The sequence below is a fragment of the Ovis canadensis genome, chromosome 12 (genome assembly GCF_042477335.2).
Source record: "Ovis canadensis isolate MfBH-ARS-UI-01 breed Bighorn chromosome 12, ARS-UI_OviCan_v2, whole genome shotgun sequence".
NCBI lineage: Eukaryota > Metazoa > Chordata > Mammalia > Artiodactyla > Bovidae > Ovis > Ovis canadensis.
Window position 1 is genome coordinate 53,502,749 of NC_091256.1, and position 26,034 is coordinate 53,528,782.

The 26,034-nt window shown below is 43.6% G+C and overlaps 1 protein-coding gene across 1 annotated transcript in view; it reads right to left on the reverse strand.

Moving 5' to 3' along the window:
• The window catches only part of PEX14 (peroxisomal biogenesis factor 14), a 141,741-nt gene that overhangs the window by 26,236 nt on the left and 89,471 nt on the right, over nt 1–26,034 (reverse strand). The window contains exon 4 of the mRNA XM_069544753.1: nt 5,927–6,055. Coding sequence (XP_069400854.1) covers nt 5,927–6,055 — 129 coding nt within the window. The remainder of the gene's footprint in view (nt 1–5,926; nt 6,056–26,034) is intronic.

Here is a 26,034-nt window from a genome sequence, read left to right on the forward strand (position 1 = left end):
TGGGAACAGGGAGGCTGTCCATAGTGCCTCCATTTACAGTCTCTGCTAGATCCACTCCCACCGCCCCCATCCCCACTTCTGAGTGCCTCCCGGGACCTGTCTCCTCCGTAAGGCCCGGCCTGAGACCAGCACCTGGGGGTTTCCTTTGTTCTTAAATCCCGAAAGCTCTTACCATTCACACCATACAAGATGGCATGGGTTAGCAATGCCTGTCCTCTACTTCCGCAGCTATTGGCCCGGAGGACGCAGGAAGCCTCAATGACTGGCTACCTGGGCAGCAGACCCGGCCCCCCACCTTAAGTTGAGGGCATCACCTGGCACTTTTCAATTCTCAAGCACATGTCCACCACCATTTATTCATTTAACAAGTGTTTCTAGAACACCTGCTAAGTCAGAGCCTCGGGCCATAGATTAAAAACAAAAAGAAAACCCTCTGAACACAAGGAACTCACAGCTTAATCAGGAGTGAGGAAACGTTTCAGGGCCATGTGGTGGCAAGTAGGGGGCTGACAGAGGCAAGGGGCGCCCCATGCCTAGTCAGGATGGAGGCATTTGAAAGGGAGTTACACCTGCCCCATTCAGCACAACCCAAGGGTGTCTTCTCTAATTCCCCATGCAGCACCTGCTCAGATGGTATACATGATTTTAATATCAGTCTAAGAATTATATGGTCAAAAGGGTAACACAGCCTCATGAATAATTAGATGGTGGATTTCCAAGTACGAAGTCCGTGTGATTTTGACTGTCCTCTGTCAGGGTGATGACCCGGCTGTCACCTTCTTCTTGAGTCGTCTCTTCTGATACTCCCATCCCATGGTGCAGCCACTCTGACCATCACATGGGTTCACGTCCACGTGGCTTCGCTTTAGGTTGGACGCTCGGGTCCATCCCGTCTAGTCAGGGCAGCCATCCATGCCCCAGGTCCAGTTAGGCCCCTCCCACTCTCTGAAGAGCCCTTCACCTTGTCCATCCCACCAGCCTCCCCTGGGCTGGCCTCACAGCTCTGCTGTGTTCCCCTAACTGCCTTTCCTACTGGACACAAGGGCTAGAGGGAGTGACCAGCCAGGCCTCAATCGTCCCATCCCCAGGGTCCCACACAACACCTGGCACACAGCAGGCATTTGACAGTAAATGCTCGCTCAGGGACCCAGGACAATCAAGGCTAAGTTTCTGTTACTAAACAGGCCAGCGGGAAAACAGACTGAGGAAGAACACACTTTCTCTCTCAGGAGTCCTAATGAAATGTCAAAGCCTTCACCAACCTCAGACATTTACATCCTATTTTAAGAAGATACAACTGAAGCTGTAGGGCAGTCTTTAAAAAGCCTAAACTGTTTATCAAAGACAGCAGGTGGGGGGTGGAGGATACTTAAGCCTAAGAGAAATTATTATCTTATAAAATTTACACTGATTGTGCCTGTATCTCAAAGCTACCTTGATTCTTGTCTCTTTGGGAGGAAAGAAGAAAAGTCTGCTTAGAATGAATGAATCAATCAGGCGTTTATCAGGACTTAACCTTTGGGATGCTGTTAGGCTCTGCACAGACACATACACTGACTCCTGCTTTGAAGCTGAACACAAAGAAACCAAACTGAGAAGAGAGAATGTTAGTGTTCCCCTCGCATCCTGATCTCACTTCTCCGGAGCACATCCCGACTTCCTTTCAAGCCCTGACAACACTGGCTTATTCTCACACCAGGTGACACCAAGCTTCCCCTCGGTGTCAGCCTCCCACCACTTCCACAAAGCCTTCTCCGACTTCTCGAGCCCACATTAATTTTTCTCTTTTCTGTATTCCTGTGGAGTTTCTTGTCTGTATAATTAATTTTGGCATTAAATCACAATGTCTTATATTATTATCTTTTTCTTAAGAGTTTATCTTATCTCTCTCAGAGAGCCTGTAAGAATCTTAAAGGTCACGTTTTTAATCTCTCATGACACTGTACTGAGCTTACAGTTGTTGCTGCTGTTTAGTCCCTCAGTCATGTCCGACTCTACCAGATGCCTCTGTCCATGGGGTTTCCCAGGCAAGAATACTGGAGTGGGTTGCCATTTCCTTCTCCAGGGGATCTTCCCCAGCTGGGGTCAAACCTGTGTCTCCTGCACTGCAGGCAGATACTTTACCGCTGAGCCACTGGGGAAGCGCTTCTCGTCTGTGATCTACTGTAAATCTTTCTCCGTTCAGTTCAGTTCAGTCGCTCAGTCGTGTCCGACTCTTTGCGACCCCATGAATTGCAGCACACCAGGCCTCCCTGTCCATCACCATCTCCCAGAGTTCACTCAGACTCACGTTCATCAAGTCCGTGATGCCATCCAGCCATCTCATCCTCTGTCATCCCCTTCTCCTCCTGTCCCCAATCCCTCCCAGCATCAGAGTCTTTTCCAATGAGTCAACTCTTCACATGAGGTGGCCAAAGTACTGGAGTTTCAGCTTTAGCATCATTCCTTCCAATGAACACCCAGGACTAATCTCCTTTAGGATGGACTGGCTGGATCTCCTTGCAGTCCAAGGGACTCTCAGGAGTCTTCTCCAACACCACAGTTCAAAAGCATCAATTCTTCGGCGCTCAGCTTTCTTCACAGTCCAACTCTCACATCCATACACGACCACTGGAAAAACCATAGCCTTGACTAGATGGACCTTAGTCGGCAAAGTAATGTCTCTGCTTTTCAATATGCTATCTAGGCTGGTCATAACTTTCTTTCCCAGGAGTAAGCGTCTTTTAATTTCATGGCTGCAATCACCATCTGCAGTGATTGTGGAGCCCCCCAAAATAAAGTTTGACACTGTTACCACTGTTTCCCCATCAATTTCCCATGAAGTGATGTAAATCTTTCTACTTGTGCTCAGAACCAACTCCATATTCTTTTCCAACCTTCCCAGGAAACATATACTATTATTTCATTTTCCTTGTATAGTCAAACTATCCCCCTCTCAAATAGTCTCCCAATGTCTTTTAAATACACTCAAGAGTCTCACCATAGGTGCTTCATAAACACTGGAGACCTGAACTGGTCCCAATCTGGTCTCCATGTTCTCTTTGCTGATATTGGCATTTGCTAACACCTCAAAGTCAACCACAGATATCAAAAGAGGAACTGAGTGGGAAACTTGCCACCAAGCAGGAGGGTGGGCAAGAGGTGACGATCTGTGAGCACTGGGCTCCCAGGGGTGGTCTTGGAAAAACCACCCTCCCCCAGACGTGAGCGTTTTGGGGCTGAGCCCAGAAAATCCTATTTTCTAGGCTTGGGCTCAAAGATGGAATGTCCTTAAAAAGCCAAGAAATGGGAAGGAAAGGCTGCTCAAGCTCCAGATGTAAAATCGGCAGGAACACACATGAATGGAGAGCATAAATCCCTCCCAGGACTCAGACAATGCCTCGGTGATAAGCATGCAGACTGCACACCTAGTTCAGCAACTCCCCTGAGTTTGCTTGTAATTAAGGGGGTTAGAAAGGTAAAAAAAATATATAAACCCAATTAATCATTTAAATATTTAAAGTCAGATTTTTTTCCTGACTCCAGGATTAGTATATTTCATAACGCCAACAGCAGACAGCCTGGGTTTTTACTGGGGTTCATTTTAGAGCATGTTTAAACTAGTCAGATTGAGTGATGCTTCCAGCAACTAATCGCATGTCAAATAAAAGATATTTTATGTAATAAATTACCGCTACAAGTAATTCAAATGTCATTTATCAGTTTTATTATCAGTCAGGCAAAGTCTTGTTTCTCTATATTAATCAAAATCAAGCTTTTTTTTTTTTTTTTGGAGCAGTTTTGACACCTCTTGGCAAAAGTACAGAAGTGGAGAGGGAGAGTCACCCCCGAGCTGAGAGGAGCAGGGTAACGGTACAAGAAGAGTGAAGCTCGACACTGACAACTAAAAACTCCAGGTATTTAAAATTACCATTACCATTGTTTTTATACTAGTGTCAAAGTAGGAAGGAGTCTGTCTCTAAGAAGATGTATTTTATTTTTAGGGCTGGGAGACTCTTAAAAATACTCCTACCTAAATATCTAAATGGAACAATGCTTTTTCTCAGAGAGATCTGGGCAGGAGAGTGACTGAAATGACTGAATGGCAACCCCCACCCCCATTCTTCTGGCCCTCTCAGAGAGGCGATCATTTTAACCCTTTGTGCCCACTGAAAGTAGGCAAATGTATGATGTTTTAGGCCAATGCTGTGACTCACAGAATAATCTGTTCCGAGCAAGAAGTTACCAAGTAGCCAGGAGACCGGCTCGGTATTAAGTCACGAAGGGAACAGCTGGAACAGAACAGATGTGCATCTTAGAGAATTCTGCACCCCAGCTGCCACTACCCATCCTCAACGAATCCCACCAAACCCTGGGCCCAGGGACACAACTGGAGAAAAAGTGCAGAGATTCAGCCTTTGATTTAAAAGAAACACGGAGTGTGTGTAGTGACCCAAGGCAACACAATGGATCAAGAATGTTAGCCAGGAAGAATGGAGTCCCAAGCTGGTGAGTGCACCCCACTGGCTCGGAGGCCCCGGGACAAGGCTCGGCACCTGCACTGGCTCTCTGGTCTGAGCGGGACCAGGCGACCAAAGATGAGACCAACTGGAGTTCCTGGCACCTGGCCTCACTGCCCAGCCTTATCCAGGGATCAAAGGAAAGGCAACGTCTAAATGAGACCTGTAAAACACAAAGCGGATTCTAACCCGCTGCCTGGCCCCTGTCCTGTCTATACGGATGACTGCAGCTTCCTGTCTATGGGAAAGACGGCAAAGTGGGGCCCAGAAGGTGGTTCCAGGTCATGTGGTGGGGGTCAAAACGAGTCTGGCATTTGAAATTGTGCATTTTAAAATTGGATATCTAACACTTTCAAAGCATGTTTTGAAAAAATTAAAACTTCTGAGATAGAAAATTATTGAAGAGGCATTTTGAGAGACAGCAAATCCAAGGCTGAGGTCTTCACACAAAACTGAGCAATTTTCCATTGATTTGGAGTCAATTTTAACCTTTTTAGATTTTTCATAAGTGACTTAAAGATGGGGTTCTGCCTCTATTTTGGAAGCGTACATTTATTACTGGCTTAAAGAATCTTTATTCCTAAAAACATTTTTCATTTAACAACAACAAAGACCTCTCATGGGTCATGTTCTCATGTAACAGTTAAAAGTTGCATTCAAAAAGGACCTTCACATTTAATCTGAAATTCTCTCACAGACTGCCACTATATAAATACATGTGGTATAGCCAGGACAAGGAAGGAAGGAAGGAAGAAGAGGGGTGGGGTGGGGAGGGCTAGCTTAAACCTACTAATATTAACTTTAAAAGATAAAACTAGGAGACAAATTATTTCAGTGACCAAACAAGAATGTATCCATGAATTAGATGTTTATGTTCTTATTAGCAAAACAGTAACATGGGCTTCCCTAGTGGCTGAGATGGTAAAGAATCTGCCTGCAATGCAGGAGACCGGGGTTCGATCCCTGTGTCCAGAAGACTCCCTGGAGAAGGCAATGGCAACCAATTCCAGTATTTTTGCCTGGAAAATCCCATAGACAGAGGAGCCTGGTGAGCTATAGCCCATGGGGTCAAAAAAGAGTCAGACACTATTGAACAACTAACACTTCAACATGCAAAATGAACTAATATAAGAAAATGAAAACAGAACCAATAAATACTTTTATAGATTCTTGCTCAAAACCAAAATACTTGAAACAAAACAAGAAACTCATTTATTCTTGTCTCTTGTGTCTTAAACCTTTGTCACATGCTTAAAAGTTTATCTAAAAGAGGACTGGGTGTGTCACACTCTAGAAAAACCCAAGAGCCATCTCTTACGCCCAGTCTCCCCTGGCTTGCTGAGTCTGATAGACGTGAAGCACTACTCTTTGGCCAGAGTTCTGAATCCCAGTCAAGGTTAAAGCAGGAGCTTGAGTAGGTGACTTACTGTATGGCTGCGAAATGAGGTGAGGGGGCTGGACAGGAACCACCTGTGTGGCTGGGCCCAAGGACGCAGGCTCATCGGCAGCCGTGCCTGACTGCTGGAAAGCCAAATCGATCTCTTCATCTGTCAGCCCTGGGGGAGAAGAGGACATAATTGCAGGTGAGTGCCTTTTGCCACTGTCCATGGCTGCAACAAAATCTTCATTTGAGAAAAGACCTTGGAGTCACAGGACGCCTAGCATCCTGTTAAGTTGCTTCCCCGATTTCGGATTCTCCGAAACCTCTCTCGGCTGCAATTTAACCTTAAGCGACAGAATATTAGCCTCAACACTGCTTCCAAATGTGGCTCATTCAATTTCCTTAATTTATCCTTGAGTTTATTGCTGCTTTTGAAGTCGCTCCGTACTGCAATTCTCCATTCTTCCCCCGAAAACAGATACCATCAACTGCAAATGTGGCTCATTTTAATCTGTAATGGTGTTAAAAAAAGAGGGGAAAAAACTAACAATAATGCATGAAAACAGACAGGGAAACAAAAAACTAATTATTGGGTGAGACGACTAATTAGTCTAGATCGTTTCTAAAGACGGGAATAATTTGCTTTATTTTATGACAAATGCAGAAATAAAAAGAAAAATCAGGACTGACTGTGATTAGTATGAATGGGATATAGAATGTAAAGAAGAAAATAAAACAAGAAAACAGATCAAAACAAGGCCAGGCCCAAACTTTCAGATGATTATTACTCTAGCCTATCACAGGCTGCCTATATCGCCTTTGGCTAGTTTTTCTTTTTCCTTAAAAAAAAAAAAAATCCTCCCAACACTCTTACACCACAGTGCACTTGGGACATGAGGAAATAGCAGGGCGCCATCTGCAGTGGCTATGACACGTGGGAGGATTTGCCCATGGAAGAATAAGAGGCAACTGAAAAACCCATGAAGACCACATGTCCAGTGGGCACACAGCTAGGATATTTCAACAGGTCGGAGGCAGACGGGGGATGCTGGCTCTCGGGGAAGAGACGAGGGCCCCAACCGATTGATCGAAAGCTTCAGGATGGTCAAGAGCGGCACACAGGTGTGAGATTGTTCCACAGGGCAGCCAGGGAAGCGATCCTGCACACAGAGGTACTCCAGGCGCCAACAGTGGGAGAAGCAGGTGGGAGGCCACTGCTAGTCTGCAAAGCACTCTGGCTGTTTTGGGAATGCCGGCATCCAGCCCAGCCGCCACACAGAGCTTTTAAACTCGAGCTGATAGTGCGTCCACATCTGCTCAGCAGTTCCCCATTAGAGGCCCTCAGCATGGTCTATCTGCCCCTGGGGGTAGATGAAGTACAAGGAGGTTCTAAGGATCAGCATCTTCCAAAGTGTGAGGCCTCGCGCTCTGTGCCAAGGGGCTAATAGCTGGAGCATATTAATGCTCAAGCGCTGCCCAAGCTTAGCGCTGCCCTGCACCATGCTGGCAAGTGAGCTGGCTGCCGCTGCCCCTCAAACTCCTCACGCCCCACCACAAGTGGTCAAAGGAGAATACCTGGACGACTCTAAATTGCCCTGGGCCTTCTCTCTGCACTGAGCACTTGAGGTTCCTCCCCATTTAACACTGCGTCTCCTGTCCTCTTTACCCTGGCACACCAGCCAGTATGGGCAAGGCTACTCCTCCACGGTGTCTCAGTTCTGCTGGGTCCCCCAAGTAAGTGCAGCATCCTCTCAATAGGCTGACATCAGGGGCAGAAGAGAGGCTGGCAGGGGGCAAAGGAACCATTCACTGGCGCTTATTGTTGTTCAGTCACTCAGTTGTGTCTGACTCTTTGCAACCCCATAGACTGTATGTAGCCTGCCAGGCTCCACGGGCTCCTCTGCCCATGGAATTTTCCAGGCAAGAATGCTGGAGTGGGTTGTCATTCCCTTCTCCAGGGGCTCTTTCAGACCCAGGGATCAAACCTGGGTCTTCTGCATTAAGGACAGATTCTTTACTGTCTGAGCCACCAGGGAAGGCCATGGCGCCCTCAAATACAAGAGTTAAATTTGAGTATGTGGGGCCAGGCGGGGGACGTTCCTCCTCCCTAAGGCCCCAGTTTGTTGCAAAAAGTCTGTTTTTCTGTGTGGCGGTCTCCCAAGGACAGGGGCAGGGCAGATAGACGAGCTGGGCAAACAGAGAACATGCTTCCCCAAGCGAGCACCTCCTGGGCTCCAGCCCAGGTGCTGACTGCCTGTCTGTCCTTCCAGCTAGTAGGGGTGCCCCATTCCGAGTTCTAGTAGGAAGGGCATGGCTTCACTCCCATCATCAATGGTTTCACCCCCATTATCAGCCACGAGAGGAGACAGGGCGCCTGCGGCATCAGCACGAGTGGCTGGTCACTGGCTCACAACAGGACTTTATAAACCTGGTGGTTCGCGAGCCCTGTCAGTCGCTGGCTGCAAATGAGGGTAATTCTCCCAAAAGGAGCATTCGGTTGCATTCTCATTTTCCCTTTCGGCTCTTTCAAATATAAACAAGTACGATAATGTTTAGCGCTGGGGAAATATACGGCTGTGCTGTGGTGCTGGGAGCTGGGGCCGGTTAAAGGGACAGGACTCCCTGCCAGTGGTCCTGCCCTCTGGCCTGGAGCTCTGACGAAGCCTATTTTCCTAATAAAACGCGTTCCCTGCATTATTGCAGCCAAGCCCACAAGAGTGGCCACGGCTTAAAGGGCATCAGCACTTCCTTCCAAGCTCTTGTTTCAGAGATACCTTATCATGTGATGCATCACATTTACATTGGCTGGAGTTCTGATATCCCCAGTTCTCCAGAGAAACAGGATTTTGAGTTAAGTTACAGAAAATGAATTATTTTTCTTCTTCTTCGTTTTTTTTTTTTTTTTAAAGAGAAGCATTTTGACAATCTCAATGAACAATATAATTTCAGAGCTGGGCCATCATACGAACCATCGACCTTATTTGACAGATTTAAAAAACAAAAACAAAGGAACTGAGGCTGAAGGAGGGTGAAAACTATGCCTCGAATCCTAGTAGTAAAAGCCTGGTTATGGCAGATGAAACCCCAGGCTCTCCGTCCCCAGCCTGGTGACTTCCCACAATGGCACAGAGTTATAGCACATCAAAAGGCAGGCTCCAAAATGATGCCTGAAGCCTTCAATCTTGTTAAACTATGAGGACTGACCTATCTTCCCCCACTCCCCTCACCAGTAGTCACTAAGTTGTGCCCAACTCTTTTGAGACCCCAGGGACTGCAGCATGCCAGGTTCCTCTGTCCTCCACTATCTCCCAGAGTTCTCTCAAATTCACGTCCACTGAGTCGGTCATGCCATTCAACCATCTCATCCTCTGCCGCCCGCTTTTCCACCTGCTCGCAATCTTTCCCAGCATCAGGGTCAGGTAATAGCCAATGAATGCAGCTATACCAAAACGACATGGGAACTTAATGCCTGGATCTTACTTGCAAATGTCACCTGGACAATTTTTTGAACACCACCAAGTGACAAGGGTAGAGCGACCTCATCTCCTCATATTCTAATCAAATAAATCCAAGGCCTCTCACAGGCTGGTGCCTACGCTTCCCTTAGTGCCTTTCCTCTGGAGTGTCTGCCAGCTTAGGGAAGACTGACTCTACAGAACTCAAGTGATTCATCAGGGACTCACAGAGCTGGAGGTGAGGTGGAGTGTTACTCCTCTCCGAACAGAGCACTTACCTACCCTGTCACCAGCTCCTGGTGCTGAAAGGACCCTGCCCTTATGAATGGATGGGGCATTGCCCAGGGGCCACACAGAAGACATCCAGGTTTCCACCCACCCTCACTGAGACAAACAGTGGAGAGATTAGATACAGACCTTGCAGAATCCAAAAGGTTAAAAGGAATAATAAAGGAAACTGCCAATTGTAAATGAATTATATTTGGCTCTGAAAGCTGAGGCACAGGCTATATTATAAAAGGCATCTCTTTGCGTTGTTTACCATCACCCTGACTAATGCAGACCTTTTTTTTTTGTTTTAAATAATATCATGCAAATTAGACACACACACTTCCTTCCAGTTGATTGCTATCTGCAAGGAGTAATCTAACTGCAGAGGGACTGAGCAAGGGCTGAGCAGAGCAGACAGGAGAAAAGGGTGTCGTCGTCCTGTGGCAGGCAGACCTCCTCCACCGCCACCCCACCTCAAGTCATCCTTTAGCTGCTGCCTTTGGAAGAATTCACCAATTTTAGGAAAGTCTAATGTTTCCTTTCAGCTGGGGTGTCAATGACATGACCTAATATCGTTAGCACTTTGCATTTTGATGCTCTCTCAGGGTCTTCACCTCTGCTACCTAGCGATTTGAGGAGCTACCAGCTCCTCCCTCAGTCTGTGACATGACAATTAAACTGTTATTGACGGAGAGCAAAACTAAGAAAGTCCTGCTCAGTTATCCCATCCCCTCACTAGCTTTACTTAAGAGGAGGAGAAAGGGACACGAGGGGACTTGTCCAAGGTGAGCAGGCAGAGCGGGATGCCCGCCTCTTGTCATTTCACCTTTAAGACCCCAGCTGCCTGATCTGCAAAACTGCACTGAATTCAGAGGGAGCCTCTCTCGGATGAAGAGGAGGAGGGAGAGAGGACTTCTAGTCCTCTCGGGTTCGGTTCTCTGGAATCTACCTCCCTAAACGGTTCCCTTTCCCCGTGTAGATGCTGTGCAGGGACTTCTCTTCCAACACATTCTGCAGGGTGGAATTCTTTTAAAAGGACAGAACTAGCAAGCTACATTCTGCTGATTAATAAAGCTGCAGCAACTGAAGTCAATGGCCTCAGGGCTGCCACACCTGCTTATTTTTATCCCTTAGAAGATAAACAAAATTGTTTAAAGGTTTCTATTAAAATGCAAACAAAACCAAACCAGACTTTGTCAGAATAAGGATCTGCTGGGCACTGCCTGGCTCCGTGCAGGGGAAGCAGAGAGACAAGAGGACAGCAGACAGCACTGTTCTCTGTATCCTCAGGTCAAACAACCACCGGGACAGCAGGGGTAGGGAATAGTTGGGAAATAAGCAAGGTGATGAACGCCGGACAGCACCATTCGGCCCAGCTCCAGTTTTACAATAAAAATGTGGAGTCTGACGGGGATCAGGGAACAGGGCCAGGGGTCCAGTGGCCATGGGCAGCAGTTATGGGCTGGCCACTCGGCTGTCTTCCTCCCTCACCTCAGTCGTCTATTTACAGGACTTGGGAGATTCATCTGGGATGTGGGGAAACTGAACAGGGTCACCTCTCTCAGAACACAACTAGTTATCTACCCAGGCACACTCTGGGAGGAGATGAGGCAGAGAAGACAGCTGGCTAAAAATACTCCCCAAATTAAAAGAAAAATCAACTCTCTCAGAAAAGGTTAGGGGAGGAGACAGGGGAAAAAAGTATTTTTTTTTTTTGTAATTTTATTAACATTTTGTTGGAATGGTGGAGTACAATAAGGACTCTCAGAGCCTCTAAAAGTCGTTGGATGACCTGTAGACCCCTATTTCCCAGTGCCTTGTATAAAATTGAATTTTTTAAACATAAATTACACGTAATGACGACACTGTAAAAACTAACAGTAATGGAAAGCTGTGCTGTATTTCATTAGCCTGTATTATTCCGTGCCACCTGATCCAGCCGGGCCTTGTTTATGAGTTAGTGTGTTAGCAGATGCCGATGGAAGCATTTGCTTCGACCTTGCTCTTCTCATTGGGGCATGAAATTACGACGGCAGCACCTTGATATTACAGCCATAAATACAGTAAACTGCAAATTTAAGCCAACGGCTCCTATTGTCTCTGAACATAAAGCTGATCGGTATTTATTTAAAAGGAGAACAAAAAAAATATTATATATCACCTTGTTTATGGGGCCTCCCCCACCCACTTTCTTATCCCCTCCCCCCAGCCCCCCAACCTGTCTAATTCACTTGGTTAAAATATTAAGCAAATAAGCCAAATGCTTTCTCCTCCGCTGATTAACTCTTCCCAAGCAGCAAAAAAACAGTTTTTAAGAAAACTAGTTTCAAACAGCATTACTCTGAATGGAAAGAGTTTTTATAAAAATTGATCTGATGGTGGGGCCAGTCTCCACTCTTTTCATATTGATATGTAAATTCAAGAACAAGACACAACTGTCACCTCTCCTTAAATAAGCAAAGTTTAAACAACAGGAGGAAAAGTTGCTGAGGATGCCCTGAAATTGAATGTCCTCAGTATCCTTCTAAAAATCGTTAGGCAGAAATGCTATTTCAAAAAGCAGCAAAACAGTGCCTCCTGCCCCCTATGGAAAGAAAGAAAGATATCTAACCAAGAATATAATTCTCATCTCAACACAGACAGCCAGGGACCTCTCATTAAAACTTGCGCCAATCCCCTCCTTTATCCCAGTGAACCATAAAGACAATATATCCTTTAAATACATTAAATGTGCAAGAAAAATAAACACAAAGACAAAAGGACACTGGATATCACCCAGCCACGTCTCCAAGTATAAATCACTAAGTAAAAAGCCAGTGCAAAAGGTACTGCGCTGCTAGATCAGAGACTGAGGAGCCCGCCAGGCTTGGTCCATCATCAGTCTAAGCAGAGAAGGCAGCTCTGCTTTCTTAATGTCCCTGAGAGAGGCTCTTTGTGCCGCTTAGAGAGGTAAAAGGGAAACATAAAAACTCAGCCAAGTTCAGAGGCTTCAAAGGACTAGTGGTGGAAACGGCAGAACCCCAGAAGGCAAGCTCCACAACCACTGCCAGCGAATCAGGCAGAAGGGTCATTTTGGCGGTGGAACTAAACGCAAGTTCTGGGGAGCAGCTTTATTCCAGATCAGACAGGTTGGGGTCCTAAGAGCCAGAGCCCAGCACCATTGATGAGATGGCCAAATCAACCAAGATCAAAAGTTTCTGCACATTTACTTTTGTTACATTACTCTACAAGGTGGACGGATTCCCTTGGAGCCCTAAATTATTTCACCACACCAGTCACTGAGCTTAAGCTCCTTCCGCATAAGGAGGAAACTTCCCTATAAAATTTATTGAGCTTCTCTGGGGAGTAGTATAACTGGTGAACAAGACAGACGTGAGCGGCCCCTCTGTGTAACACAAATTGAGATCTCTCGTATGAAAGACTGGGAGGGTTTCCAATCAGCATCTATGATGTCTATTTTTAGATCCAGCCTCTAAAGGCTTTGCCTTTTTTTCCTCTTAATCCCTCTCTGCTAAATTAAAAACAAAAACAGGAGTTGCTTCTCATATATGATCATCAATTCCAAAGTCCGACAAACATTGCTGCTGGCTGTGCTGGACAGCAGTGTCTAACCCTGCAGGTTCCTGGCAACAGGCTGGGAAGCCAGCCCTTCCCACTGTGCAGCGAACAAGTCCTGGGGAGGAACTACATCTTAAGGACTGAGGAGTATGAATATCAGGGATCACTGTTACTTGAACGCCGAAGGCCAAGGAAGCCAGATGTATGTTTGTGCATAGATAGGAAAGCCAAGTTAATAAACACCTTTAACCGTCCAACTCTTCCACTCCTTTTAAAAGAGGAAGTGAAGTTTGTTTAAAGAAAAAGAAAACTTCACCTTTGACGACCAAAGTAATTTAGATCTGGAAGAAAAGTTGAAGTTCATCTAACCTGTTCTTTTTCTTTTCCTTTCCTTCTGTTTTACAGGTGGAGAGAACAGAGCAGGGAGAGGGGGCACTGACTGACAGCCATGGTGAGACCCAGGGCAGAACCAGATGCCCAACACAGCACTCTTCTTACCGCCCTGGAGGGATGGAGCAAGTGCAGCCTGACCTGCCTGCTCCCCACTCTGCTACCTGACACAGTGCATTTTAAACAAGCAAACTCTTAGAACCAACCGTCTCAAAGACGAGGAAAAACAAAAAGGATAAATGGAACATGGGGAAAACTAGATGAAGGGTGCATGGAACCTCTATGTTTTACAAAAAAAAAGAACAGAAGTATGCACACACACAAACACATCTGTTTAGTCATGTGTATAAGCATAAAATAAAGATGGATGAGAAACAGGTAATGTTGGTCCCAGGTAGAGAGGAGACTAGCTGGGGACATAGACTGAAGGCCTTTTCACTGTATATTCTTATGAACTGTGTTCCATGAGAACAAATTTCTGACTCAAAAGAATAAATTAATTTTTAAGAACAAAGAAAATATTTGGAGGGAAAAAGGAAACTTAACTGTGAACAAAATCACTTGGAATGATTATCCCCATTTTCTGGAAGAGAAAAGCCAAGGAAGAAGAAGGTGCAGAGATGTGCCCAGAAGCTCAGATTAGAATGACAGTCACAGCATCCAATTTCTTGCATAACCCATTGAGGCTGTAACGCCAGCAGTCAAGTACAAGGTGGCTTTCTTTTTTTTTTTTAATTGTATTTTTTGAAAGGCAGGCATCTGTTCTATTTTGACACATCCTGGCTGCCCAAATGTTTCTTTCAGCTCTAAATATTTGCTTCACCAATGGAAATGTTTCCATCTCTGCAACAAAACAAACATTTGCTTTGGGATGGGAGGGATAGCCATACGCTGTTTCATATGTTACTGGAAACAGTCTGACTTGGGAAACAATTGTACTGTGGGGCGCAAACCAAGGTGGAGATTTTTGTTCCTTAAAGGAAACCCTGTCACAAGAGTTCCATGCACCAAGGGTACCCTCTTGTCACTCAGCTGAATGCTACAAAAGTTCAATGTTCACGTGGGGTTTTCTTTTACATCTTGAATCATAAACATATGATCAGAAAGGTTTGTTATTTACCATTCAACTTGCTTTCTAGAGTTTTAAATTACCATGTAGCTACCAGATTTTTTTAAGTCCTCATACTAATCTGATATGAACACATTAAAACATGTTATGTTCTAATGGGTCAATACATAACTTTGTCACCACCTAATTGTGTAGCTCAAATGAATCTGGTATTGGTTGCTACTGTCAATGTTATTAGTGCGGTTCTACACTACATTATTAGTGTAGTTCATTATTAGTGAAAAATATTAAGTACTCAACCATAAGTGACTTAGCGCACACACACACACTCAACCATATCCATGAATATTTGAGTGTTTACTTTGCTAGGCAATGTGTGAGAGTGGTGACCTCACCTTTCCTACCTGTGAAATGGCAGCTTTCCTCTTCCCCCCAATTCTTACATTGGATGAGTATTTTGGCTGTCTCCTATCTATAATATACTATCTATAATATTATAATATATAAACAGATGACATTCAATATACAGTTACATCTACCTATTGATAAAGATAGTACTTCAACTACAGAAAACATGGAAAATAAAAGTGTATCAATCAATATACTGCTAAAATTATTAAGACTGAGTTTTTTCAAATTAAAAATGACCTTTGTTGCATGAGAATACCCAAAGCTGGCAAGGGTGCTACGGAAGAGCAAACCGAGCAGCTCTTGGAAGACTACTCAGCACTCTATCCCAAGAGTATTTAAAAATATTCACAACCTTTGACAACTATTTTACTCCTAAGAAATAATAAAATAATGTAGTATTAGACTAATATACAAAGGTGGCTTGTTGCCATTTTTGAATAATAACCAAAAATTTAAACAACATAAATGCCCAAAGAGGAATGATTAGGCAAATGATCACACATTTGAGTAATGTAATACTATTCAAACGTTCACAGCCATATGAACAATTTGTGATGGCATGAGAAAATGCTTTTGATACATTAAGACATAAAAAAACAGATGTTATATTCATAGCATGAGACGATTACATTTTTTAAAAGTACGAAAGGAAGCAGTGTTGCATCACTTTTAACTTAATCTGAATTCAACTTATCTTTGTTCTGAAGGAAGGAGGGAAGGAAAAATTACATTATCATCAACAGTATAGAGAGGCCCACCCCTTCATTTAACGAGTGTTGTGTCTTCAAGTGGACAAGAGACAGGAGGTCTGAATTTACTATCCATTCATCAGTTCATTCCCACACCCGGAGGCCTGAGCACCACGCTGCAAGGTGTTCTCCCCCATAAAACCTGGGACCCCTATGCGAAACCAATCATATCATCTGCTGTTAAACCAAAGATCTGTTTCACTGCGAAGAAAAACGAGGCTGTACCAGATCTACTGAAAGGTAAGACACCAGTCTCCTGCATCACATCTTTCTAAGGGATTTTGAACAATTATTTTGAAAATTAATATTTAATAGATATATTCTCATGTGTCTGTATGTATGTGTTCAGTTGCTCAGTCCTATCAGACTCTGCAACCCTATGCCCTATAGCCTACCAGGCTCCTCTGTCCATAAACAATACTGGAGTGGGTTGCTATTTCCTTCTCCAGGGGATCGTCCTGATCCAGGGATCAAACCCATGTCCCCTGTGTCTCCTAACACTGGCAGGCGGATTCTTTACCACTGCACCCCCTGGGAAGCCCCAGCTATATCCCCATAGTCCAATTCTGTATTCTAAAGATGCAAAAGGGCATATGAGAAGTTAAGTCTCCTTCCCACTCCTGCCACCAGACCAACTAGTTACCTCTTCCAGAGGCCACCACTACTACTAGTTTCTTATACACCTTCTATAGGCAGTCCATGAATATGAAATTGCTTTCATATATTCATATATTTTATATATAAGGAAATTCCCTGGTGGCTAGATGGTAAAGAATCCCCCTATGATGCAGGAGACATGGGTTCAATCCCTGAATTGGGAAGATCCCCTGGAGAAGGGAACAGCAACTTACTCTAGTACTCTTGCCCAGAGAATTTCATGAACAGAGGAGCCTGGAGGACTGCAGTCCATGGGGCTGAAAAGAGTTGTGGACATGACTGAGCGACTATCACTTTCACTTTTTCTTATATTTCATGTTACACATGTATATGTTCTTGTTGTTCAGTCGCTCAGTTGTGTCCGACTCTTTGCAACCCCATGGACTACAGCACATCAGGCTTCCTTGTCCTTCACCATCTCCTGGAGCTTTTTCAAACTCGTGTCCATTGAGTCAGTGATGCCATCCAACCCTCTCATCCTCTGTTGTCCCCTTCTCCTTCTGCCCTCAATCTTTCCCAGCATCAGGGTCTTTTCTAATGACCCAGTTTTTCACATCAGGTGGCCAAAGTATTGGAGTTTCAGCTTCAGCATCAGTCCCTCCAATGAATATTCAGGACTGATTTCCTTTAGGAATGACAGGTTTGATCTTCTTGTAGTCCAGGGGACTCTCAAGAGTCTTCTCCAACACCATAGTTCAAAAGTATCAATCTAAAGGGCTCAACCTTCTTTATGGTCCAACTCTCACATCCATACATGACTACATGCATATATATATTAATATTTATATTGACACATAATTATTCCTAATACAAATAATAGAATGTTACAAATACTGCTTTATACCTTGCTATGTTTCAGAGCACATTCCATACTGTCAGTATTGGTAGAGCCCTCTCACTCTATTTTAACAGCTATGAGGTATTCTGTCACATGGATGTACCATAACTTAACTTGCCCCTTAGTGAACTTTTACTGTTATAAACAAAGTCACAATATAAGGCCTTGTACATTTGCAAGTATGTCCCTGGAAGTAGCCACTCCATTCTCCAGGGGATCTTCAGATACATGCAGTTTTAATTTTGATAAACACTGACAAACTGCCCTTCGCAGAGGTTATTTCCACTTACATTCCCAGCAGTGTGCACGTGTCTGTTTCCTACAACTTTGCCTATATGATCTTATCAAGGCCTTTTATCTTTGTCATTCTGAAAGGAAAAAAGATGGTCTCACTGTAGTTTTAAGTAAACATTTCTTTGGGTTCTATAAACGTACAGAAAAGCATGCAAATGTTACGTGTACAGCTTAATGAATTTTCACCCAGTGAGATGTCCAGGTAATCTCCACTCAGATCAGAGCCAGAACAGCTTCAGGTGTGTTCCCCCTGCTCCCCTACAGCTGCCGCTTAACTTCTAATACCACTGGTCAAGGTCACTTATTTTTGAACTTTATATAAATGGAATAACACAGAAAGCATCCTTTTACAAAGGATTTCTTCCACTCAATATTATGCTTGAGAGATTCATCCTCCCCATTGCCCTCAGCCCTGGTTCCTTCTAACTGCTACATACTAACTATTCTTATATAGGGTAAGAATGAACCACAATTTATCTGTTTCCAGTTTTGAACAACAACAATCTAATTAGTACTGCTATCAAGATCCTTATACATATATTTCAGAGGGGAACGGCTGGACCATATGGGGTGTTTGTATTATCAGCTTTAACAGATGCTGCCAACAGTTTCCTAAGTGACTTGCAACTGACTCTTAGCAACTGACACTTAGGCCAAAAGTACATCCTACACGGAAGTTCTTAGTTTTTATCTCATTCTGATTTTAACTTCCATTTCTCTATCAATGAGGTTGAACATCTTTTTGTATATTTACTGTCTTTATTGGGAACAGTCTTTATATCTGTGTATGTATAATATTTATATAAAACTACATAAATATGGTATATTTATTTTTTAATTCATTCATTAATTAGTTTTGGCTGCACTGGGTCTTCATTGCTACGCATGGCCTTTCTCTAGCTGCTATCATTCATTGTGGTGTGCGGGCATCTCATTGTAGCAGCATCTCTTGTGCAGCAGCAGCTCTAGAGCACAGAACCATTTAGTTGTGGCACACGGGTTTAGTTGTTCCGCAGCATGTGGGATCTTCCTGGACCAGGGATTGGACCTGAGTCCCCTGTACCGGCAGGCAGATTCCTATCCACTGTATCACAGGAAGTCCATAAATATGGCATATTTACATATATGTAACGTGAAAATTTTGTTCATTGTGTTGCTACAATCCTGACTGTTTTGTTTGTTTATACCATCAATTATTGAGGGTAATCTTTTAAAACTCTCTATTATGGTAAGATTTGTCTAGTTCTCCTTTCAATCTGTCCCTTTTTGCTTTGTGCATACTGAAACTATGTTATTAGGGACAGATATACTTAGAATTGTTAGATCTTCCTGGTGGTGGGCCATTCTGAAATTTCTTTCTCACATGACTTTTAAGTATATTGTGTCTGATATGTTCTGAATGTTGAGCCTTAAGCCAACTTTTTCACTCTCCTCTTTCACTTTCATCAAGAGGCTTTTTAGTTCCTCTTCACTTTCTGCCATAAGGGTGGTGTCATCTGCATATCTGAGGTTACTGATATTTCTCCTGGCAATCATGATTCCAGCTTGTGCTTCTTCCAGATCAGCGTTTCTCATGATGTACTCTGCATATAAGTTAAATAAGCACGGTGACAATATACAGCCTTGACGTACTCCTTTTCCTATTCGGAACCTGTCTGCTGTTCCATGTCCAGTTCTAACTGTTGCTTCCTGACCTGCATATAGGTTTCTCAAGAGGCAGGTCAGGTGGTCTGGTATTCCCATCTCTTTCAGAATTTTCCACAGTTTATTGTAATCCACACAAAGGCTTTGGCATAGTCAATAAAGCAGATATAGATGTTTTTCTGAAACTCTTGCTTTTTCAATGATCCAGCGGATGTTGGCAATGTGATCTCTGGTTCCTCTGCCTTTTCTAAAACTAGCTTGAACATCTGGAAGTTCATAGTTCACATATTGCTGAAGCCTGGCTTGGAGAATTTTGAGCATTACTTTACTAGCGTGTGAGATGAGTGCAATTGTGCGGTAGTTTGAGCATTCTTTGGCACTGCCTTTCTTTGGAATTGGAATGAAAACTGACCTTTTCCAGTCCTGTGGCCACTGCTGAGTTTTCCAAATTTGCTGGCATATTGAGTGCAGCACTTTCACAGCATCATCTTTCAGGATTTGAAACAGCTCAACTGGAATTCCATCACCTCCACTAGCTTTGTTCGTAGTGATGTTTCCTAAGGCCCTCTTGACTTCACATTCCAGGATATCTGGCTCTAGGTGAGTGTGAGTGATCACACCATCATGATTATCTGGGTTGTGAAGTTCTTTTTTGTACAGTTCTTCTGTGTATTCTTGCCACCTCTTCTTAATATCTTCTGCTTCTGTTAGGTCCATACCATTTCTGTCCTTTATCGAGCCCATCTTTGCATGAAATGTTCCCTTGGTATCTGTAACTGTCTTGAAGAGATCTCTAGTCTTTCCCATTCTATTGTTTTCCTCTATTTCTTTGCACTGATCTCTGACGAAGGCTTTCTTATCTCTCCTTGCTATCTTTTGGAACTCTGTACTCAAAGGGGTATATCTTTCTTTTTCTCCTTTGCTTTTCACAGCTATTTGTAAGGCCTCCTCAGACAGCCATTTTACTTTTTTGCATTTCTTTTTCTTGGGGATGGTCTTCATTCCTGCCTCCTGTACCATGTCACGAACCTCCGTCCATAGTTCATCAGGCACTCTTATCAGATCTAGTCCCTTAAATCTATTTTTCACTTCCACTGTACAGTCATAAGGGATTTGATTTAGGTCATACCTGAATAGTCTAGTGGTTTTCCCTACTTTCTTCAATTTAAGTCTGAATTTGGCAATAAGGAGTACAGTCACAGTCAGCTCCCGGTCTTGTTTTTGCTGACTGTATAGAGCTTCTCCATCTTTGGCTGCAAAGAATATAATCAATCTGATTTCGGTGTTGACCATCTGGTGATGTCCATGTGTAGAGTCTTCTCTTGTGTTGTTGGAAGAGAGTGTTTCCTATGACCACGTGTGCGTTCTCTTGGCAAAACTCTATTAGCCTCTGCCCTGCTTCATTCTGTACTCCAAGTCCAAATTTGCCTGTCACACCAGGTGTTTCTTGACTTCCTACTTTTGCATTCCAGGCTCAACGTTCAAAAAACTAAGATCATGGCATCTAGTCCCATCACTTCGTTGCAAATAGATGGGGAAACAGTAGCTGACTTTATTTTTGGGGGTTCCAAAATCACTGCAGATGGTGACTGCAGCCATGAAATTAAAAGGCACTTACTCCTTGGAAGGAAAGTTATGACCAACCTAAACAGCATATTAAAAAGCAGAGACATTACTTTGTCCACAAAGGTAAGTCTAGTCAAGGCTATGGTTTTTCCAGGGGTCATGTATGGATGTGAGAGTTGGACTATAAAGAAAGTGAGTGCCGAAGAAGCGATGCTTTTGAACTGTGGTGTTGGAGAAGACTCTTCAGAATCCCTTGCACTGCAAGGAGATCCAACCAGTTCATCCTAAAGCAGATCAGTCCTGAGAGTTCATTGGAAGGACTGATGTTGAAGCTGAAACTCCAATCCTTTGGCCACCTGATGTGAAGAACTGACTCATTTGAAAAGATCCTGATGCTGGGAAAGATTGAGGCAGGAGAAGGGAATGACAGAGGATGAGATAGTTGGATAGACATGGGTTTGGGTAGACTCCGGCAGTTGGTGATGGACAGGGAGGCCTGGCGTGCTGTGGTTCATGGGGTCGCAAAGAGTTGGACATAACTGTGTGACTGAACTGAACTGAACTGTCTGATATTTTAATATGAAGTTTCCTGTGGCTAACATTTGAATGGTATCTTTCTCCATCATTTTACTTTTAATTCTTTGTCTTTTCATTAAAGGGGTGTTTGTTGAAAGAAGCACTGAAGGGGGCTTAGTTTTTTTAAAATCCAATCTTGATCAACTTTGCTTTAAGGCAGTATTAGTCTAATTACATTTAATATAAGTACTGAAATTTTAAGATTATATCTTTCATCTTACAATTTACTTCCCTTTTGACCCATTTAACAACCTCTTTTCTCTCTTCAAGCGAACTTTTAAAAATTTTGTTTTTCCCTCTATTAACTTTAGTTGAAGTGGGTTTTGATGGATTTCTCTAAAGTTACACTCTTCCTTTTGTAGTTATTAAATAGCTTGGAAGTGGGGGGGTGGGGCAGGAGATACTTGGCTATTTTGCTTCAAACATTCACTCTCTAATTTTAGCACGTATCGGTGGATGATGTTGTCTACAATGATAATTACTATGGTGTCTGATGGAGGACCCTCAGTTTTTAAGATGTTTGAGAACTAGTGCCCTAGATATCACAATACAACCCTGACTTGCTAAAATATCATGTAAATGAGAAATTTACCACTTCACCAACAATCCTAACACTCAGAACATTCTTACTCCATCCTTTAATTTTCTGTGTTACTGCCATACACTTCAATTATACATGTATTTTATTTTTTATTTTTAACTATTTATTTTATTTGGCTGCTCCAGAGGAAAAGTGGCATGCAGGATCTTTAGTTGCAGCATGTGGGATCTAGTCCCCCAACTAGGGGATTGATCCCAGGCCCCCTGCATTGGGAGTGCAGAGTCTTAGCCACTGCACCACCAGGGAAGTCCCTATACATGCATTTTAAACATTATTTTACACAGCTGATACTGATCTCTGTTTGCCCTGTTCTTTGCTCTGCCTTTCTTCCTATGTTGGTGTCTTCATGCAGGATCATTTTCTTTCTGCCTGAAACTCCAGGAGTGTCTTTCAGTGCAGTTGTGCTGGCAATGAATTTTCTCAGTTTTGTTTATCTAGGAATGTATCCTTTGCTTTTAAAAAGTGTTCTATTGTGAAATAATTTCAGACTGAGAGAAAAGGTACAAGAATAGTAGTAGAAAGAACCCTCACATCTTTCATCCAGATTCTCCAAATGTTAAATTTATAAGTCTGTGCTCTTATTCTCTATCTATCAACTTGTCTATGTAATTATTCTCCCTGAACTGTTTGGGAGACTAAATTACAGACATGATACCCTCTTTCCCGTAAATATTTCAGTATTCATTTCCTGGTTTGGGTAGGGACGAGCTCATGCTCATACATAATTGTAGTATAATTATCAAAATCAAGAAGTTAGCACTGTCAAATTGATACCTGTAGCTCAGACCTCTCCTCATACTAATCCACATGTCCACATGAATGTCTAAGAGCAATCTCAAGGTATGGATGTCTAACCCTGAGCTCCAAATCTTGCTTCACCAAACTGCTCCATTCCCAGTTAATGGTAACTCCATCCTTCTAGTCACAAGGCCAAAAACCTTGGTTATTGTTGCTCAGTCACTAACTCAGGTCCAACTCTGCAACCCATGGACTGACTGCAGACGCTAGGCTTCCCTGTCCTTCATAATCTCCTGGAGTTTACTCAAACTCACGTCCATTGAGTGGATAATGCCATCCGATCATCTCATCCTCTGCCACCCCGTTCTCCTGCCCTCAATCTTTCCTAGCTTCAGGGTCTTTTCCAAAGATTCAGCTCTTCGCTTTAGGTGGTCAAAGCATTGGAGCTTCAGCATCAGTCCTTCTAAGGAATATTCAGGGTTGATTTCCTTCAGGATTGACTGGTTTGATCTTGCTGTCCAATGGACTCTGAAGTCTTCTCTAGAACTACAATTCGAAAGCATCAGCTCCTCAGCGATCAGTCTTCTTTACGGTCCAACTTTCACATCCATAAAAGCCTTGGAGTTAACATTAATTTCTATTGCTCTTTCAGATTCCAGATCTAACAAATCAGGATATTCTGTTGATTTACTTCCAAATAACATCTAGGGATCTAAGGAATTCTCCTGGTTCCAACCCAGGCTCTCCAACCCTCCATTCTTAACATGGGCAGCCAGGGCGATCCTGTTACAGCTTAAGTCAGGTTATATCACTCTTCTGCTTAAAATCTTCTGATGATTTTCCATTTTACTAAAAGTAGAACTGAAGTTTTCACATAGGTCAAGACTTCACTGTACAACCTTGCTTCCTGTCAGCACTGTGAGCTTACCTTTCACCATGACCCACTCACTTTGCCTACCCACTGGCCTCCTTTCCATTCCTAGAATTTCCCAGACATGCTCCTTCTTCAGGCTTCTACATAAGAGGTTCCCTTTTCCCAGAACTCTTTCTCCCCAGAAATCTGTATGGCTTGCTTCCTCATTTTCTTCAAGGCTACTCACATGTCATTTTGGTAGGGCATTCCCAAGGCATTCCATTTAAAACTGCAACCTTCTACTACTGCTGCTCTTACTCTACTCACATTTAATTTACCTTTTATTCTACTCACTGCTGTCTCCCTTCTTCCCCAACATTAGAACATAAGCTCAATACAAATAGAGACATGGTGTGATTTTATGAACTGCTATATTCCCAGTACCTAGAACAGTGCTCAGGGTCTACTGGTACCTGGCAGATGCAGAAAGGATAAACAGAATATATGCAACACATGTGAAAGTAATGCTGTTCAGGTTTGGGGAGGGCCAGTTCAGACATGGAAAGAAAACAGAGTCCCACCTTCTCGATCTCCTCTTTGCCCCTGAAGAATCTCTTTAGAACCTTCAAGGACCCCTTGACATGAATGCACCCTGCACTAAGGCACACTATTTTTGTTTTTCAGCCTGCCAGTTCCTGCACTCCCCAGTCTTCCGCCCCTGGGGCTCCACCCATCGCAGTAGCTTTCTCCCAGGGCTTCTCAGATCTGGTCAGCTGTTTTGGATTCTGTCTTCTACCACCAGAGCTTTCTCTGATCACCCTGGCCAGAAGCACTTTTCTATACTGATTCATAGGGAGGCCTGGCGTGCTGCGATTCATGGGGTCGCAAAGAGCTGCGTCTGACTCATTGTGACCCTATGGACTGTGGCACTCCAGGCTTCCCTGTCCATCACCCAACTCCCAGAGGTTGCTCAAACTCATGTCCATCAAGTCAGTGATGCCATCCAATCATCTCATCCTCTGTCATCCCCTTCTCCTCCTGGCTTCAACCTTGCCCAGCCTCAGGGTCTTTTCCAATGAGTTAGTTCTTTGCATCAGTTGGCCAAAGTATTGGGAGTTTCAGCTTCAGCATCAGTCCTTCCAATGACTATTCAGAGCTGATTTCCTTTAGGATGGACTGGTTTGACCTCCTTGCAGTCCAAGGGACTCTCAAGAGTCTTCTCCAACACCACAGTTCAAAAGCATCAATTCTTCGGCACTCACTCTCTTTATAGTCCAACTCTAACATCCATATATGACTACTGGAAAAACCATAGCTTTGACCAGATGGATCTTTGTTGGCAAAGTAATGTCTCTGCTTTTTTAATATGCTGTCTAGGTCTGTCAGAGTTTTTCTTCCAAGAAGCAAGTGTCTTTTAATTTCATGGCTGCAGTCATCATCTGCAGTGATTTTGGAGCCCCCCAAAATAAAGTCTCTCACTGTTTCCATTGTTTCCTCATCTATTTGCCATGAAGTGATGGGACCAGATGCCATGATCTCAGCTTTCTGAATGCTGAGCTTTAAGACAACTTTTTCACTCTCCTCTTTCACTTTCATCAGGAGGGTCTTTAGTTCTTCTTCATTTTCTGCTGTAAGGGTAGTATCATCTGCATATCTGAGGTTATTTCTCACAGCAATCTTGATTCCAGTTTGTGCTTCTTCCAGCCCAGCATTTCTCATGATGTACTCTGCATACAAGTTAAATAAGCAGGGTGACAATATACAGCCTTGACGTACTCCTTTCCCTATTTGGAACCAGTCTGCTGTTCCATGTCCAGTTCTAATTGTTGCTTCTTAACCTGCATACAGATTTATCAGGAGGCAGGTAAGATGGTCTGGTATCCCCATCTCTTGAAGAATTTTGCACAATTTTTTGTGATCCACACAGTCAAAGGCTTTGGCATAGTCAATAAAGCAGAAGCAGATGTTTTTCCGGAACACTCTTGCTTTTTCGATGATCCAGTGGATGTTGGCAACTTGATCTCTGGTTCCTCTGCCTTTTCTAAATCCAGCTTGAACATCTGGAAGTTCATGGTTCACATATGGTTGAAGCCTGGCTTGGAGAATTTTGAGCATTACTTTGCTAGTGTGTGAGATGAGTGCAATTGTGCAGCAGTTTGAACATTCTTTGGCATTGCTCTTTTTTGGGACTGGAATGCAAACTGACCTTTTCCAGTCCTGTGGCTACTGCTGAGTTTTCCAAATCTGCTGGCATACTGAGTGCAGCACTTTCACAGCATCATCTTTTAGGATATGAAATAGCTCAACTCGAAATCCATCACCTCCACTAGCTTTGTTTATAGTGATGGTTCCTAAGGGCCATTTGACTTCGCATTCCAGGATATCAGGCTTTAGGTGAGTGATCATATCATCATGGTTATCTGGATCATAAAGATCTTTTTTGTATAGTTCTTCTGTGTATTCTTGCCACCTCTTCTTAATATCT